This window comes from Argentina silus (assembly GCF_951799395.1).
Source record: "Argentina silus genome assembly, chromosome: 18".
NCBI classification, from domain to species: domain Eukaryota; kingdom Metazoa; phylum Chordata; class Actinopteri; order Argentiniformes; family Argentinidae; genus Argentina; species Argentina silus.
Genome location: NC_139672.1, coordinates 12352386 through 12372533, shown reverse-complemented (window position 1 = coordinate 12372533; position 20148 = coordinate 12352386). Strand labels below are relative to the sequence as shown.

The 20148-nt window shown below is 39.8% G+C and overlaps 1 protein-coding gene across 1 annotated transcript in view; it reads right to left on the bottom strand.

The window, feature by feature from the left end:
- The window catches only part of asic1c (acid-sensing (proton-gated) ion channel 1c), a gene marked incomplete at both ends in the record, with an annotated part of 85435 nt that extends 70632 nt beyond the window's left edge, over positions 1-14803 (bottom strand). The window contains one exon of the mRNA XM_083689602.1: positions 14249-14803. Within this exon, the coding sequence (XP_083545728.1) occupies positions 14249-14803 (555 nt within the window). The remainder of the gene's footprint in view (positions 1-14248) is intronic.
- Between the last annotated feature and the right edge of the window lie 5345 nt (positions 14804-20148).

Here is a 20148-nt window from a genome sequence, read left to right as displayed (position 1 = left end):
ACAAGACTATCTTCTTTAATTTATATGCAGTCAGAGAGTGATCTCCCTCCGGCATGTTAGGCGGCCTGACTCAGCAGAATGAGGGAAACATTGACTTGTCTGCAGAGAGTCTTCCCACGATCCACTGGTGGGGGGGGGGGGTTGTGGCTTCCCATCACTCTGGGTAGCCTGGGCTGGTCAACTGATGGAGAAGCTTATATGTCTTTCACAAGCTGGGCTAGCATGGCGGTTTCTACCTTAAATGACGTTAAGCAGTGCAGAATACAATGTGGTTGTATTGATTCCAATGGGACAATGGCGAAATCTTGCACAATAGCTATTTCTTGAAAACAATATAACTTAAAAAAAAAAAAAAAAAACCTGAAGATGTTAACACTGCTTCCTGATTTCTATCAGAATTACAGTTTATGCACCTCTTCCTTCATTACTCTCTTTGATTGTACTCTTAGCATTGGTTAGAACAGCGAATCGGCTGTGACAAAGATCAAGATTAACATAGCGTGATTATATCAGGAACGCATGCATAACCAGTCATCAGAGAAACTTCAACAGCAAAACACTTAAGTTTTATTGAAAATGGGGGTGATTAAGGATGGTCTAATTGGGCCGAATAGCGTCCATGCAGTAATAGTTATGAAGATTATGATTTGGTGAACATATGTCCTTTTTACCTTTCGTGATAGACTCATCCCAAGTTTAGCATATTACCAGTGACACACAATACAGTTTGCACACAGAGGAGAATTGCAATTAGTGTACTCACATCCCATAACAGACTAATTGTTATTCAAATTATTGTATTCCAAAAAAATTTACATTTTTGGATCAAAACAAAGAGCGAGAACCAGTCCCTGTGTATCGTTATGTTATGCCAAGGATGAAGCAAGCACGTTGCTAATCCACAGCCACAGAACGGAGGGGGAGGTAGAAGACAGGCACGTACTGTACTGTAGAGCAGAGACACTAGGAGATAAGGGTAGCTACAGAAAATGCTAAAGAGATGAGTCATCAATTCTCACCACACAGGTTAGAACAACATATTCCAGGTACAGCCATTATAATTGCAGACAACGAAACTGTACTTCGACATACTTAGCGTTTAACAAAAAGTGTGTAACAACAACACAAAACTCTATTCCCTTCTTTGTTTCAGTTACTAAATGTCATTTACTGACTCACCCTGGTCCCAAGTGGCTCAATTGGTTAGAACACAGTGTTTGCAACACTAACGTTGTGGGTTGGACCCACAGACGTCACTATGAATAAAAGCATCTAATGTCCTTAACATCATTATCATATTACAAAACCTGAGACCTGTTCATGATTCAGCACACTGAAAGACAGACATTTGACTTGTCTAAACCAATCACAAATACCATGTCATACTGTGGAAGTCTGTAATGGCTCTGACCTCGCATACAGCCTTGCCTATCAAGTGTCCACGCCATGACAGCAGCCAAAGCACCTTGACAGGCTAACAGAGACAAGGGTGCATACTTTTAATTCAAAGATGTGCCGTTGGAGAGGCTGAAGTCTCCTGTGAAGCCATTATTTCATATCCTCCAGTTTCAGAGCCATAATGAGTCTCGAGGGATAGCACAGTAATAAGAGGTTTCTTCCTCCAAACACAAAGACAGACAGAAAAAGGTTCCTTTAATAAAATGGAACTTGTTACAGCAGTTGTCCTGATGTGAATCGATCACAGTCCAAAGGGGAGGCTTGTGCATAATATCGACACTATCGAACACTATTCATGCATACATGGCATAAGATGAGAGGGAAATGCATAATTTCCATCCAGGCACATATTTGAGATGATAGCCTTTGGCCTATCATGAAATGCCAGGGGTAAAATGTTAAGATTTTAGTGAATGAAAGAGTCTGCTTTTGACCAGTCTGTAAATTAAATTTGCCCCCAACAGTGAACTTAATTACGGTGACTCTTTCGCTTACCTAATTAAGAGGCTTGAATCGTTGAATCCAGACACAGGCATTCAGTTAGGTGGGACTTTATCTAATAGAAATCCAAATAGATTGCCATTTGCCACTGGAATTAAATGAATATGTTTAGCTGCAGTCTAATCATAGGATAGAGGATCACCAATAACAATACATTCTCAAATACATAGTGAAGAATGTACTTAAAATCACAAAAGTAACCCAGATTATCTCATTTGTAATATACTATCTCTTTACTAAATTGCTAACATGTTTATCAATTGGTGATACTTTACTCACCCTCCCATGATATAACCAATGTCACAAATAATAGTCATGAAAGTTGACAGACAAAGTTGATGACAACTGACTTTCCGCAATCATGACACATACAGTAGCAAACGGCATCATCAAGTAGTTGGTTAGTTATTAAGAGTAGACATCAGTTGTCTAGAACTTGACTGTACTGTATTGTGTGTTTTCTGTTATGCGAGGAAGAGTAGCCTGCAGCAGTAGCAACAGCTAATGGGGATCCTAAAAATAAACTAAATGACTAGTTTTGATATGTTACTTTATAACATGCTAATATGTTCACAGTCTTATGACAAAGGTTTCATGTTAAGTTACCAAATATTATTGTACCTAACCATGTACATACTCTACATGATAGCACAATATACTGTGCTCTATTGGATTCTATTGGATGTCTCATGAGTATACATCAAGAACCATTCACTCTAGAAACTCACATGAATTACTGCTGGGTAGCAGCTCTGGCAAAATAATATTTGGGGGAAAATGTACTAAAACAAAACAAAAAACAATGCATGTCCTTTCAATGTGCATAAATGTTATAGAAAGAGCGTATTGTGCTGTGTACCATGTGTTGGTGGATCCAATTGTCTGAACATGAGATACTTGAGGACAAATGATAGAGGAGAATGAAAAGAGTGGCATTGAGGTATTTACAGCATGTGCTGTACTGTGGGTAACACAGATTAAGAGCTGGTTGGACACTGGGCTGGGTAATCGTGCTGAACCTCGAGTAACGCAGCTCTTCATAATGCCAGAGGAGCCATGCATCACAGAAGACACTGCCATGGCAACAGACTAGCCCCATGTTAGCGAGGCATGAGAGTCCAATTCAGAGCATGGTGTGAAGAAATATACACATTTAAATGTACACAGCCAACATGCCAATGCCATAATAGTTAGATGTATAACAATCAAAAATGTCACGTAACAGTATGTTACATGTATGTGAGAGTATGTCTATAAGAATGACAATGAAGGTGCAGAGTATGGGGTATGTACTGTATGTATTTGCTTTGCAGTTGTGGAGGGCGTTAAGTAGGATTGTTTTCATTAAATGTGCTTAGTTGTACAATCTTGGAATTCCTCTTATAATCCATTGATGGCGCCAACCTGTTTTCTTGGTAATTAGTTTTGTTTAAGTATAATATGAAAATGGATAGATTATGGATTGATTTATGGATTACATGTTTTGCTGCTTATCTCAACTGATTGGAGATCATAAATAATGGATTGCTCTCAGTGAACAAATACATTACAATAAAACTCTACTGAGATTAGCGTGTGTGTGTGCACGTGTGAGTGTTTTTGGTCTCACACTTAGGCATCACTGATGATGCCACTCATGTTTGTTATTACTGAGTTGATACTGAATTAATTTGTTTAGTTGATGCAAATAAATGATGGCAATAAATTAATGAAGAACCATGAATGATGCAGAATATTGACTACATTTTCCAACGCACCAAATGTTTTGCAAGAGGCATTTTCTAGGAAATCAAACGAGGGAACTCAGACTCAATTTGTTTCAATGGACAATTCTGATGTCAGCAGCCCATGAGAGTACATCAGGAAACATAACATGCAGGCAAATCTGTTGGAAACACTGAAATGCTCTGTTAACCTCCCTGCACACAAACATTGACTGTTGTGGTGATGGTGTGACCTCATGCTCTAGTCACAGGCTAGTGCGTCTCACTTTATCTAACAGCTCTGCCTCTGCCACTCCAACATGCTCTTTGACTGCTGACTGTGACTGCATTCGGAATTCAGTTTGAAAGCAAACCTCCACTTCACTGAATGACAGTGGTGTAGCAGAAACATCAGGGTTAAAAAAAGAGAGAAGTTCAACGAATTTCAGAATATACAGTGCCTATAGAAAGTCATCATACCCTGTGAAATCTTTACCTTTTGTCACATTACACCCTGGAAACTTTTTTGAGCTGTATGTACACATTATAACCCTCATCATCAAAGTGAAAATCAAAATGTAAAAAATTCTGGACAATTATTAAAAATTAATTCGTGAAATACCTGGTTTGGTTAAGTGATCAGCCCCTTAGAGTATACCATTATAAACTTGCTCAGGTGCAACCAATCAACTTCCAGATCAAACACCAGGCTAATTGCCCCCCACCTGACATCAATTGTAGTGGTTTTGATTACTTCAGAATAAAACCAGCTGTTTCTTGAGGATTCCACTACTAGAAGTGCATGGTTCTGCAAAGAATTCACCATGGTTGGAAAAGTACTTTCAAAAGGCCTCCGGGATAAAGTTGTAGGAAGGCACAAGTTAGGTGAAGACTACAAAAAGATTTTGAAGGCTTTAGCTATCCCTCTGAGTACCGTTCAGAGCATCATTAAGAAGTGGAAGGCGTATGGCACCACCAACACCTTGCCTAGATCAGGCGTCCGTCCAAATTGGATGACCGAGCCAGGAGGACATTGATCAGAGAAGCTACCAAGAGGCCAAAGGCAACTTTGAAGGACTTACAAGTCTTTATGGCTGGGACTGGTCTGTCTATGCATGTGACAACAATCTCACAAGCTTTACACAAAGCTGGCCTGTATGGCAGGGTAGCAAGAAAGAAGCCTTTTCTGAAAAAGTGCCACACTCAGTCTCATTTGTGCTATGCAAAAACTCACCTGGAAGATTCTGTTGCCATGTGGAAAAAGGTTTTATGGTCAGACGAGACTAAGATTGAACTTTTTGGACTGAACTCCAAGCGCTATATTTGGCGAAAACCAAACACAGCACACCACCCAAAACACACCATACCTACTGTGAAGCATGGTGGTGGCAACATTATGTGGGGATGTTTCTCTTCAGCGGGGACTGGGCAATTGGTCAGGATTGAAGGGAAAATGGATGCTGCCAAGTACACCCAAATTCTTGAGGACAACCTGCGTCCCTCTGCTAGACAGCTGAAGATGGGCAGGTCATTCACCTTCCAACACGACAACAATCCTAAACATACCGCCAAAAGAACAACGCAGTGGCTTAAGGATAGAAAGGTGAATGTTCTTGAGTGGCCAAGTCAGAGCCCTGATTTAAATCCGATAGAAAATCTGTGGATGGACTTGAAGAGAGCGGTCCATCACCGCTCACCACGGAATTTGACTGAACTCGAACAATTCCGCAAGGAAGAATGGGCAAATATTCTCCAATCTAGGTGTGCAAAGCTAGTAGAGACATATCTAAACAGATTGATGGCTGTAATTGCAGCAAAAGGTGGCTCTACAAAGTATTAAATCAGGGGACTGATGATGACAGATTTTCCAACCCTGTTATTCTTGTTTTTCATTTTTTATACATTTTCAGAACTGTCGCCTTTTTTTTCATTAGTTTGATGTTGTATGGCTAAATTTGTACATAAAGCTGGAAAAAGTTTTTTTTTTAATGGGTTTTGATTTCAGGCTGTACGACAAATATAGTAACTATTTCAAAGGGGTATGATGACTTTCTATAGGCACTGTAGTAAGATGACATTGCAAAAGCAGCACTACAAGTTATGCAACAGAAGCATATTACCTGAGGGAATGGTATATTGCTTGATATAAAAACCTTATATAAAGTGAAGGTTAAAAAAATATTCAATTACCAAATTAAGCATTTTAAGACTACAATCGTTTTCAAGATGGTTCTTATGGGGTGAATCTGGGAATTGTGCATAATGGAGCACAGTAAGTACCCAGAACAATAGAATAATTAATAATTAATACATTCAAGACTAGAAGCAAGCTCTCATGTCTAGGAGATGAAAAGGCATGACAGACAAACAATTAAGATTTTCCAGTACACTTTGGAGGGAGAAGAATTATCATAAGATTATGAATTTTTGTGTTTTTTCCTCTCAAAACTAAGACTCAAGTTTCTGTCATGTAATATCAGATCCATGCTTGTTAGGATGTTCGTGAGAGCAAACATTTCCTATGTTCCTCCGTGTCTTGAGATTGTAGAGCTAATGTTTTGGCACAGTTGTTCAAATGTTGCATTTGTCCATAATCAAAAAATATGTGCAGGCTTTTACATCTCTTTTCATCCTTTATTCTTCTACTGCATTTCCCAGTAGACCAGGGCCTTAAATATTCATGAAACACAAACAAAGCTTACAGCATCATATTCGTCAGCGTAAACAGACAGTGAACAGAACTGTGTCATATATGATGAGCATACACAATATGAGTCGGCTTTTTTGTTGAAGAAGCCGTAACCTTTACGGGTCATAGTATAGCTGCTGAAAGAACAACATTTCAATTATAGCTATACCCTAGTAGCCAAGTGTATAGGGGACTAAAGCTTCTCTGTGCATAAAAATGGCCTACTGTAGGTAAAAAAAGAAAAGAAGAATGGCACCACTTTATTTGGATAGGCTAGGATAGATGGGTCTACAGACACTGAAACTATGAACTGCAAGACTTTTCATAAGCAACAATGCGTAGAACATGTCCAGTAGGACACAAATGGTATTTGTCCTATACCTGTACACATTAGTAATCTAGCCTTGTGGTCTCTGATAGAGATAAACCTAAGCCTGTATCCCATGAATACTAATGAGTTTGGGAGCTGCAGCACCATTTATGACTATGCAAGACAGACCACAATCAAGCCAGCGGCAGGTGAAATGACTTCAGCTAGTTTTGCCCCACGTGTGTAAGGTCTTGAGGACTTTTAGTTGCTAGCGTATTCTAAAGACCTGCGCAAATGAGTTATTAGCTTCTCTGGGCCAAATTTTGTGGGAATTAATAAACATTCAATGTAGGAGGCAGAATCGATTTTCAGAGCGACATTTGTTTGCGTTCCCCTGTTTTTGTTGCTGTACTTTAATGGGAAAATCAGTCATGTGAAAATGGAAACTGTACAACCCTCGCTTTTCCACTCTGAACAGGGGAAAAGACACTGGGGTTTGTTTCATAAACACGGCTACATTCTTATTCTATCTATCAATTGCTCTCAGAGACGCCTCATTTAATACTCCTGTATGATATAGTGTCCTTGTGAGGGTTGAAGATCCAAGTGCTCAGTAGCGTTATGGCAATAGCAGACATGAGACACATCACGTCTATCAGCCAGTCTCACCCCCTCGACACCTACTGTCATCCAGAAAATAAGATGAAAGGCAAATCCCATCTTAAAGAAGACTAAGCTTCAGCAAAACGCAGCAATGAATACAGATTTTTACGCAGATGTGTGAGAATCCAGGGCTGTACCCTAGAGGTACTTGTCACGACCTGTCAAGATTTAAGACTGGAGCACAACGTCCACACTATTAGATTATGATAATCAACCTCTTGTTCACTAGCTGCATGTCTATCAAATAGTGAGAAACAATGTACATGCCCTGGCTATATCCAGGATGATTTTTTTAAGTTAGTAAAAGCGGGTGAGCCTTGTAATAAAAATTTAATTAAAACTCCTTACTATACATGTACTGTACCGAGTCTTACAGCTCTCACACTGATCTTGAAAAGAAAAATGTCTTGGCCATTGCAGCATTACTGTGAAATATTAAGGGGTGGGAAGTGGTTTTAAGTAATAAAGATTTCCAATTGCAGCATTCTTAAGTACTAGACAGTATTAGGCGTACTTGTGATTTCTTGCGATGCTCAATGGGCTCTATGTCCCAGTGAAGACATGCGATCAACATCCATTCTGATTTGTGTTGAAACATCTTCTAAGAAATGTGACAATAACTGGTTATAGCTTATGGACTACTTTTTAAGCAGTCAAATATACAATCAATACATTGCAGGGAAACTTCATGTGTCCTTACAAAGTAATAGCCTGGTGTAACCACCCTGATCACTCTATTCACCATTCAGCCTGGCTAACAAAGTGTTATAGGCAACAACTCTTCAATAAAAGCCTTGTTACAGAGATGTATGAGTTTTAGCCGACTGCTTTGACTATCATGCAATGACAACCATAGTCAGGGGAGTTGGCTGAAGCACATACAAATCCGCACACCTTCAATAACAGCTCTTCAAAAAACTTGAACTCCACAAATTACATTTTAACTCAAAGGGAAAGGTCACCAAAAGCCAAAATAGAATCGACTTGTGCACATAACCTTTACTTGTAAATTGACAAGGCTCTCCGGTGCTGGCAAGCCCAATACTTTTATAACCCTTTTATCAGCAAACCAATATGGGGGAATATGGGTAGATGGAGAGAAAGTCTGACCTTACTCAATCACACTGTGAGTGCAAGACGAATGTGTTTATTTGTTGTGTCATATGAAATATACAGCTACTTGGTATGATGTGAGATTACAAATACATTTTTTGAATGACATTGGAAATGTACTATGAGGACACTTTGAATGCATTCCAAGCTTTATCGCACTCCAGACTTAATGGAATTCTTCCCTCATTTACTCAAGGTCAAAGCTCATCACTCCCACAATCCTTTGCATTGTAAATCTCTCTCTCTAGTCCTCTCTGAGGGCATTTAAATAATTTTACATTTCCTGTGGTATTCCTCTAAATATTGGTATACTGCCACTAAATAGAGTTTTTCTGTTTTGATGTATAAAACTAATTTAAACCCATCAAATCAACTGACTTAAAAGAGAGGTAAAACATATTATTATGAATCTAGACTCCATGGGCTGGTTTCCTGGACACAGATTAAGCCTAATCCTAGACTAAAGTATTAAATGGACATTTCCTATTGAAAGTGTGATCCTAGTCCAGGACTAGGCTTCATCAATGTCTGGGAAACCAGCCCTACATGTTATGTCCCATTATGAACATGGTCCCAATGCTTGTTTTTGTTGTTGTTGTTGTTTTTGCTGTTATAAACCGAGGCAAAGACATACAGTAGAGAGGGTGGGACCTAATGTCCAAGGATTGTTGTGATCAGCTAAAGCACTGAACGCACCGCTGGGTCCGTAGGGAGTGCTGGCATTCAGCCCACCACAGACAAAAGCTTTTCTGCATGGGGAAGTGCATAAATGCAATATAGTGGAGTGGACACACTCCATCAAAACACCATACCCGATTGCTGAGGTATATTTGATACCAGATTGGTGTTTTAATCTATTAGCAAATACGGTGTAAGAATGAGTTTGCATGACCACTTGTGCAGCGACTGAAGGTGTATCCACAAAGCTTAGCTCCAGTGGTGACGACTATACCTCTATATACCAGCTCTTTGACCTAGCAAGTGTTTTCAATCAAGCATTACAATAGCAATTACCCATGAATGATTTGCTTTTCAATGCCAAAGGCTGTTGCCTGGCAACACACATGTAAATTAAGATGTTTTCCATTTGACACCAGAATGAAACAGCAATTGAAGTGACAGTTAATGCGTAAAAGCAATATGGGTTTTTCTGTTGCTTAAACAATTTACCAGAGTACAGGTTCTTCTACAAATTCTTCTGAGCAGGGTTAGAATGAAATCAGCCACAGCCTGAAAAGGTCCAATTTCAAGGTCCACAGAGAGCCAATTGAGACTGTCTAACAGAAGAAAATAACCTCTGAACGAGGATGAGAAGCAGGTTCACATCAACGGCACTGGAACACACATACATGTGAACAGAATGTGTATGAACAAAATGTCAAAACCTGTGAAAGGGATCATTATTAAATATATGGACGTGTAGAGTAGGAGTAGTGCACCGTATTACAGATTAGCAAACCTGAAGCGTGCCTTTTCACCTTCTTGTCTTGCCAGCTGACTTGTCTTGCCAGCTGACGGACAGACACAACCCAAATGGACTCTTGATCATTAGCATAAATGTGGCTCAGAAGGATTAAACAGGACACCGCAGGACTGACAATGTTAAACACGTTATTTATGAACAGGAAAATAATTCAGTTTAAAGTAAGTCTATTGGAAATCTGCCACCTCTGGCCACCGTGACGAAATTAATATTGAAGTTCCGAACAACAACATCCTCCCTAATAATAATACAACCCCCTGAAATGGTTGGAGTATCGGATATTAGCTGTTAATTAGCCCCATTTTAGAAAGTGCTTTTTGGGACCAAAACAGCGTTCGTAAATTAAATATTTCTTTCAAGGGATCTCATTCCCTGATCGCTACTGATTAGACATAGTCATTAGAACCATTAGGCAGCTTTTAGAAAGCATGAATGTTACATATTGCACCTTTAATTATTATTAGCCAATTACAGGCTCCATTGACAGAAGAAACACTATGTAAAAGCAATTGTTGTTGCTCAACAAACAAAAGCTCCAAAATTGTACTTACATTGTACTTTCATTCAGTCTGTAGCACAACTTGAAATCTATAAACAGTTAGAAAGAAACTAGCAAGCCCTAAGCAGGCTATATATTGCTCTTTCAGGTGTATGATGATACAGTATGTATGTCTAAAAGTATTGCAGGCCAATCTAACAAGGAGGGCCTTGCCAGGGGGAAAAGTGCAGTTGAATCATTGAATCACTGTAATAAAATTATGCCAATAAAACTAGCTGACCTGATCAAAAGAAAGGTTGTGGCTAGCTTGAGATGTTTCTAATTCCACCTGAGAGGTTGAGGGGGCATGACATATACCATGAGCAAACCAATGAGCCTCCTCAGAATGTACAGTACTTACTGCAGCTCACATTGAGAGTTGAAGAGAAATTTAGAATCATATTGAGATACCGTGAAAAGAAGCTTGCTGTAGCTGATGTTTTCAGAAATATGGTCCCAATGTGGAACTATTTCAGTGTTCCTCATTTCATTCATACAATGTCAAACTGATTATGCCATTTATTTTATTTCACCAGGATTCGCAGGAGCAAAGTTTTTTAAGCTTTTGCTTAGAGGAATGTTTCTTTGACCATCAGTGCAGCAAGGTACAGTTTTAGACAGAGGAAGCATGAATATCATACACTACTGTATAACAAAGTCAAGAGTCAAACATACAGTGGAAATACGTATAGTACTTATAACAGTACATAGTGGGGAAATTGCCACTATGGTAACACTTTCCCGAAACCAGTACTTCACATTGCCACCCTATTCCGTAAGAGTTGGTATCCTATAAAAACTGACCATAGAGCTCTTTTATGTTATCTAGACTAATAGAGGGTCTCTTATTTAACTTATCACTCCATTGACCCTCAGGTGCATATCAAACAGATATCATTAAAGCACTGAATTACATCACTGTTCAGTAGCACTGTGATTAAATTCAGGTTAATTGCGATCTACATTATATATTAAACCTTTATCTTAGGCCCAGATTGGAAGCATCATATTTCATTTCCCACTGAATTATACACATCCACATCCTCCTGTGTCTTCTTGACTATTACATGTTAAGTGCACTAAAAGTCTCATCCATTAAAACCCCAGCTTTATTTGACTCAAAGCACTTAAATATGATAAGGACACTATCTAATGAGCTTACTTCGGGGACATTTTTTTTTTTATTCACACTCACAGGGTCAAAAGAAAGTTCTTTGAAGCAGGAGCGTCATTTGGGGGTGGCTGGGAATGGCAGTAATGGCGATGGCAGCCCTCTAGCTATATTTTCTCTAATATTTTGCAGTGCATTCATATATTGTCTACATGATTTGTGTGCTCATGGTGTTCTGCCCCTCCAGGCTATCATTTGTTTGTCGTCTAACATTTCAACCATGTATACAGTGCCTTCAGTAAGTATTCATCCCCCTGGACTTTTTCCACATTTTGTTGTGTTACAACCTGGCTTTAAAATAGATTTCATTCATGTTTTTTTGTCACTGATCTACGTACACAAAATATCCCATAATGTCAAAGTGAATTTCTTTTTTTTTTAATTAATTAAAAATGAAAAGCTGACATGTTGAGTTATTAAGTATTCACCCCCTTTGCTATGACACTCCTAAAATTTGCTTAAATGCAAAAAGCGTCTTCAACTAATCACTCAATAAGTTGAAGTGAGTCCATCTAAGTGCAAAGATATTAGTTCATGTGATTTCTGAATGAATATCATTGTTTTTATAGGGTCTCTGAATTGCATAGGAATCAGTTACACACTGTGTGGATTAGGCTGTCACTACCAAGATGTTTCATAATAGTCCCTGTAGGTGACAAGCATACACATAACATGATGCAGCAATCACTATTCTTCACACTAGGGATGGTGCAGAAATTGCATTGCATGTGCTGGATTTGCACTAAACGTAATGCTTTGTAGTAAAACCAAATAAACACATGCCCAGACACTTTATTTGCTGTATAACTTGAATTCATTGTTGCAAACACAATTATAGATGTGAAATAGACTTTTCATTAAGGTATTCTCTTTGGCCTTTGGTTATATAGACCAGTTGTGTAGAGTGACTGGGATGGTGTTGCCCCATTGACTGTGCTTTTTCCTCAGCCATTAAACTTTGTAGATTCCTAGAAGTCTCCCCAGGCCTCAGGGTAACATTCCTGAGCAGTTTTGTTCCTCTCCATTTGCTCAGTTTGTAATTAAAACATGATCCACACAGTGTGTAATTGATCCTATGCAAATCAGAGACCCTACAAAAACAAAGATATTCTATCTGAAATCACATGAATGTTATCCTTGCACTCAGATGGACTCAATTCAACTTACTGAGTGACTTGTTGAAGACAGTATTGCATTTGAGTTAATTTTAGGAGTGGCATAGCAAAGGGGTTGAATACTTATTGGCTTAAGACATTTCAGCTTTTCATTTTAAATTAATTACAAAACATTTAAAACAAATATCTTTCACTTTGACATTATGTGGCATTTTGTGCAGATCAGTGACAAAAAAACATAAACATTAAATCTATTTTAAAGTGAGGTTGTAACACAATAAAATGTAAATATTTACTGAAGGCACTGTATATCCAGGTGTCTCTGCAAGCATTACATCATTGTATCCAAAGGCGAGAGCTCCTCAAACCTCCCTACGCTAGTGTGTCTGAGATTATACGTACATCCACAACAGTAAAGCAAACAAACTTCAAATTTCTCTCATTAAAAAAGGTGGACAGGCAGATTTACAAGCATGAAAAGAGAGAGTGAGAGAGGTGGAAGTGCAAGCAAGAAGTAAAAAAAAAAAAAGCTGAAGGCAACAGATTAACCAATAAACACACATCCATCACAACGTATGGAGAGTAATGTGCTCACTGTAGCTCATTGGCCAATGTGGATGACAACTCCTGGGCAAAGTATCCTAATTTCAGCCACACTGCAAAGGCATTCCAAACTGTAATGTGTCCTAACGTCTTTTCCCCAAAACTGTATGTCTTAGTGACATCATAATGAATAAATAGTAACCAAGCAGTAAACATCCATCCTGGGTTCCTCGTCTCTTACCAGAGGTTTTACCAGGGCCACTTGAGTAGCCTGAACCACAGCCATGTTTTTTTCTAACATAGTAGCCTGTTGTACAACTCACCACAGGTAACAGCTAAGAGTGTTCAAATATGAGATGTAACTGAACCAATCCTATATGTCCAATTCTGGATTTCCCTTCAGCACAAATATTACAGATATATGGCTACAATGAAACATTGCACACAAGTGAAACTTCCTGCACAGCAACAACACAGCAAGTTTCAGATACATTACAGCAGCATCTCATAAACACAGCACAATCACCATAGCTTTGGGCTACATTCAAGAGTACAATAACTATGACAATCCATGCTTCACTCAGCCTTATATGACCTTTCAGAGCACAGAAGAGCTAAACTATAACAACACTGTTTACTTCTGTCTTATGAGGATAAGAGATGCATTAGCTCCAAGTTATTTAACCCTTATTTGACCAAATGTGTTAAGCGAGAACATTCTCATTTGCAGCAACAGCCTGGGGATGAGTTGCAGGGTAATCCTCATCCTGTCTACAAGACGATGCTCCTCAAGACATTCACATGTTTGAGAATCAACAGTTCCAACAGTTGAAATCTCCAAAATCCATTGAAAATGTAAATAATATGAATAGTTACGTCTGCAAAGGAATACAGCAATAACACAGACCCAGAATGTTGAGAAAAGACTGAACACTTTAAAAGTGAAACCATTGCCACTCACCGTGCTGAAGTTCACCGGGTAACACTCCTCTCCCCGAAAGGTGCACTGCAGGAGCATGTCGTTGATATCGTGGCCTGTGCGGTTGTAGAAGTCAGTCATGTTGAACAGCTTGGGCTTGAAGTTCTGGAAGTTGGCCTTATCCTTCAGGGCAGCCAAGACTTCTGGCTCCGCCAAGTGTGTGTTGGCGATCTGATAGTTGGAGGTGAGGAGGGCCAGTAGCTCACCCACATGGTAGAGGTCATTCTTGGTGATCTTGGAGAAGCGGAACTCATTGAGGTTGCAAAAGGTCACCGCCGGGAAGGTGAGATTGGGGGCCGCCACCTCATCCAGCTTGGTGACGTGGGGATACTCAAAGTAGTATGATACTCGGTCCATGCACACCAGAAGGAGTAAGCCTAGCGAACCCATGAACGATAGTGTCCAGAGGAAGCGGCGAAATGTCATGTGCCCATAGGCAAAGATGTGGCTCATGCCATGGAGGGTGGACGTGTTGGCAAAGGCTTGCAGATTGGAGGGCCGAATGCTCTCGATGCTTTCCTCCGAGTCCCCCTTCATGGCTGCCAGTGATGCTCAACACAGTGTCCCCAAACAAGAACTTCAGGTTAGAGACTTGCTTAGCAACAGAATAAGCAGAAACCAACCGCCGGCGTTTGGCGCGGCTGGCTGCTCCTTTATTCCTTCAAGAAGAGGCGTGCGTCAAAATCAAACACAATCTTAAAATGGTTGTCAGCCTCTTTTACAATTTCTCTTTCATCACCGATTCACCTTCCAGTGGGTGTCAGCTGTTCCTGTAGTCCCAGATCCCCCGTTTCTTTCAGGCTCCTCTTCTATCTCCGTAGCTCTCTCGCTCTCTCCCGCTCAGCTGTCTATTGTAGCAGAACCAAACACAATGACAGCTCCTGAAACACCCACTTCCACCCAAAAGGCAATGCCTCCTGAATCCCAAGCAGTATAAAAAAGGACAATGAAAAGAACAAACGTAGAAAATAATGGACGTGAAGAGAGAGAGGGTGGGAGATGATGGGGGATTGCAATGAAAAGGGCTGGTGTTTGGAGAGAGAGGGGCTAAGCCTCAGCAGTCAATGGGACCCTTCCTCCTCCAATCGGCGAGGACGCCTCTACATCGCTGTGATAATGGAATGCAATGGATTTGTGAATGGAGGGGGGATAAAGACACTGATGGCTCACTGGTCCCTAACTGCCACCTTCCTTTTGTTGGTTTCTCACTCTCTTATGTCTTCTTCCCAGATGAATAAGAGGGGGGTCCTAGACCTCCCACCGACCCACCTCTGTTTTTGACAGCCAGCCTTTGCAGCCTCCACAGGATCTACTTCCTTGTTCGCTACGAATCACAATTAGTGGGGAAACCCACCTCTTGATGCTTTACGGCCACCCCACGCCAGCCTTTAGTCACTAAAGCCGCTTCGAGTCCACTAGCTTTCCCTCGCTGATACAAAATACAGATTTATATGCTGCTTTCCTTTCCCTCTCTTTTGCAAGCTCGGTCGCTCTACCTCCCACCCTCTCTCTCTCTCTCGCTCGCCCTCTCTCTCTCTCCCTTGCTCTTTAGTAGTCAGGATCCATCCCACTGCCGAACGACTGCTTTGCCTGTGTGTCTTGTGCGCACAGGGGGAGTCTCTAGGCTGTAACTTCACTGTGTTATGGTTTTATAACGCTCTCTAACAGTCAGTGTCTGTCATCTGCTATCAAGTGTTAGCTTTCACACTGTGTGCAGTACAGGAATGCCACATGTTGCATGTTGATATCCATGGATAATACATAACTACAACGGTATGGTTTTCTTCCAATACACCTTAGCATAGATAGAGAGAGTGAAACAAATGATCCATACACTGTTTTGCTAGTTTATTGATCAGGATGCAGTGCTGATTCCATTCATCATCTTCTAGTGAAAAGAGTCTAGGTAAGCTATATTTAGTCTCTTGTGATAGCATAAAGAACAAGCTGCTGTTTAATTCTGTTGGGTTAGTATTGACAGGCTTATTCCCTTGAGATCTTCTCCTATGGCCAGGGAACAGCCTCAGGAGGTGTCCGTTGGCTGTTTTACCACAGTGTGATTCAAGGGTTTCAGGCTTCAGTAATGGGCTTGGGCTTTTCATTGGGGTCAAAAGTTCACTCATCCAACAGAGAGACCCTTTTCATTTCTCTTATAGGCAAACAAGATTATCAGTCATTGGCTACCCCGAGAGCCCTCATTATCATAACAATGGGTGAATTACCAAGGATATGACTGCAACCCAGGAGGATTTAATCAATATCCTGTCCTGGTAACTAAGTGCATGCAGCATAGCAACCATTAGCCACTATAGCAGATAATACTTAAATACCATATCTTCCATCAACTTCTGGGAGAAAGCTCTGTCAATGAATATTGATGTCACAGATGAAACATGATGCCTGAAGTGATAAACAATTGTGGTTTTACGTCCACATTACACATTGCTCAGTTTATTCAGCTTTTTTCCCCAGAAAACCTCAGGTTAAGAAATGTTTTCCCAAAAAATCTAAGTTTGGTGGATAAAATGGACGAGAGGTAAAAATCCCCCCTACAGCAGAAGTGAGTGTACAGCACAAAGTAAAATACATGTTTGAAATTAACATTAGGTCTTGGTCACTCATGGGAGGTCATATCAAAACAGTGGTATGCAAACATATAATATTCATTATTTCCTCTAGTTTCTCGAGCACAGTCATGTCATTTACCATAAACATTCAAACAACTGCAACAGTTAAGTGGAACCTAGTCTCACTTGCCAAGACTCATGGGCTCTGCCCAAGAAGAACCATACTTCTCTGAATTGCTGATTACCCATCATTATGGTCATGACTAGACTGAGTAAATAACTGTCAGGCCTGATGATATAAGTGGCTTGAGTCATCAACCACTGTTCAGTCTTGACAGGGGGTCCCATCTCTCATCTATATTAAATGTATTCGACAAGCAATAATTAGCCTCAAACAAGCATGAAGGGGCACATACTGATTATCATTTCGCCAAAGACGGTCCTCTGTGGCTCAGTTGGTAGAGCATGGCGCTAACAACGCTAGGGTTATGGGTACCATTCCCACTGAGACCATATATAAAACAAGTGTACAGTAAACATGTTGTCCCCCACAAATTATGTAGCACCCCTCTACAAAAGAAGAGTGATGGAGAAGCCTGTGAATGAACCAAGACGTTTATTCTTAAATTTTTTACTATGACACTCGGGTTGTCTTACAGTGCTGTGTCACCGTTGCACACAGGGAGGTCTTTTCTCTTGGTGCGATCACCTTCCTTGACCAAATAGAAACATTACTTGGGTGCCATTAGGCTACTATTGTGCTAAGTCTATTGATATAACACGCCTTTACTTGAAACACAAATTTCAGAATAAAACAAAATATTTGCACAAAATATTATACCTGTACCTGCACCTGTAGGCTATTTATTTGGTTACAAATGCGACTGGCTATTAATATAGGCCATGTTTCGGTCACAAATTATGCAGCATAACAGACTTTTCTCACAAGATATGTTAGGCTATAGGCCTACTGCATAGGGCTACACTCCTACAGCTGCATTTGTAGCAAGACTGAAAAGTTACCGGAAGGTGTAGTGCTTATTTAATTAATTACCAATCACGCTTCTTACAGCTTTGAGTTAATTTCTAGATGTGCATGAGCACATCTAGTTTTGTACCTGTGTAATCTGACATAATCAACAACGACAACGCACTACATGCACTTTTTGCATATTTGTATTGATTTGCATACATACAGTAATTACCATTACACATATGCAGTCCTGAAATGCAAATGCTTAGCATGTTTCTTTGCACTGACAAATTTGCATTCTGTTTGTATTTAGGAAATACTGTAGTCCACTGATTTACAGTACACTGGTAACTTAAAGTACAAGCTGATGTGATTCTTGCAGGCATGCTTCTTAGAGATTGCAGAGGGGAAACTGTGGACTTTTCACGAGTAATTGGCTTTCAACTGGATGGTGGTATACACAACATGCTGCAGTGAATATCAATAAGAAGAGACATATTGTAGGCACTCTCTCCTGAGTCCCATACACAAATGTTTCTCTTTATCTTGGCTATTGGATGTGATGGTCCAACGTCTGTCAATATCCACTGAAAGTACTGAACCACCACAGTTCAAATACTATGCTGTAGTGTTAAACATGGAGCTAGATGTGACAACAGTCTCTTCCTACGCAACAGTACTGTCAATGTGGAAAAACAAAATGTCCTGAATACTGTATCTTGCACAAATCCGCACAATATAACAAAAAGTACAATATACAGTAGGATCAATATTGTTAAATTTGGTATTCACTGAAAAAGGATGAGAGTGAGCCTGATTATACAGCCTGTGTAAACTGTGTATGGCTGCAGGGCTTGGTTGATTAAATTAAATAATGATTTATTTGACTTTGAACGTAAGTGGTGAGGATTCACTGGGTACAACCTAGATACAACAGATTACATGTACGTTTACTTCATCAGAACATATTCAATATACTGTAAGATCAGCAAGGTCATGTATGTGAACCTGAAGTCAGGATTAAGTATTCAGAGCATGAAAATACTGGATCAGGAACAGGCATGAATACAAAGGACACCTTATTCAACACTACAATACATGCAATCTTTGAGCAGCACCATTAGCAGCAATTTACTTCAAAATTCGGGTCTTTCTACATTGTTATACAATTCCATCGGTGGCTATTCTATTAGAGAATGCCTACAGCCTCTACAAAGGTCTAAAGCTGAGGAATCTCCACAAGATCTCTCTTCAACATTTACAATGTCAGCTCTATCTGCATTTGCAAAGTAATTATTTCAATCATAACCCTATCCTAATAAAACAGTCCATCTGTTCTGTCAAGAACAGTAACGTATGGCCATGGTGGTGGATTGATTGGATTCCAAATTTTGACTGAAAGCATTGAGGAAGCAGTTGAAATGCTCATAGGTCATAGAACGTGCTGTCCCCCTATATAATAATAATAATAATAATAATAATAATAATAATAATAATAATAATAATAGGTGTAACTGTACATCCAACTGTAAAAAACAACAACCTGCAGTCAAATGTGAAGTACCAATATACTGTAAGTAAAACGGAACACAAATCTGAAGCAATAATGAGTATGTAATTAAATATTATTATACATATTTGCAAAAAGGTCTATACACAAGTCTTTTGTGTAAGTTAAAAAAAGTGGGCACAAAATCCCTTCTTCTTTCAGGGGCTTTATGTGCTTTATGCAAATGTCTTAGTGAAGTTCACAGACAAATCCGTCCGTCTTATGTTCAACCATGCAAACCACATTCAAAACAAATATTGATGTTGTCTCCTGGCTTATAATAAACAATCAAGTTACTCTCAAAAGTGTTCCAAATGTCTGTAATCAGGGCAAATTTGTCTTGTCTCCCTGTGCGGAGATATCGTGCCCTTATCAATAAATCACACATACCTGTAGACTACTGTAGTCTACATCCACTCAGAGCAAAAATGATGGCTTGAGTAAAACAAATGTAATAAGCCTACAATTAGACATACGGGTGTGATGACAGGTACAAGTCTGTTCTTGGCATGCTGGGTGTGTGCTGTGAGGGCATGTAATCGCTTTGGCCATGCAAATAACTGTTATAGTCTGTCTGTCTGCCTATGTTGCTGATATCACCATTAAATGGGTAAGTCATTCATAACTGTAAGGTAAATTTAATAAACCTGCCAGACAGTTCCACATCATTTCACATTGACTGCCCCTTTTCGGTATTGTGATCAACATCACCGGCCTTTATGCAGACACAAATGCTGTAGCCTACATACACACACGGGAGGAGATATCATAGGATGCTCATTGAAAACGAGTT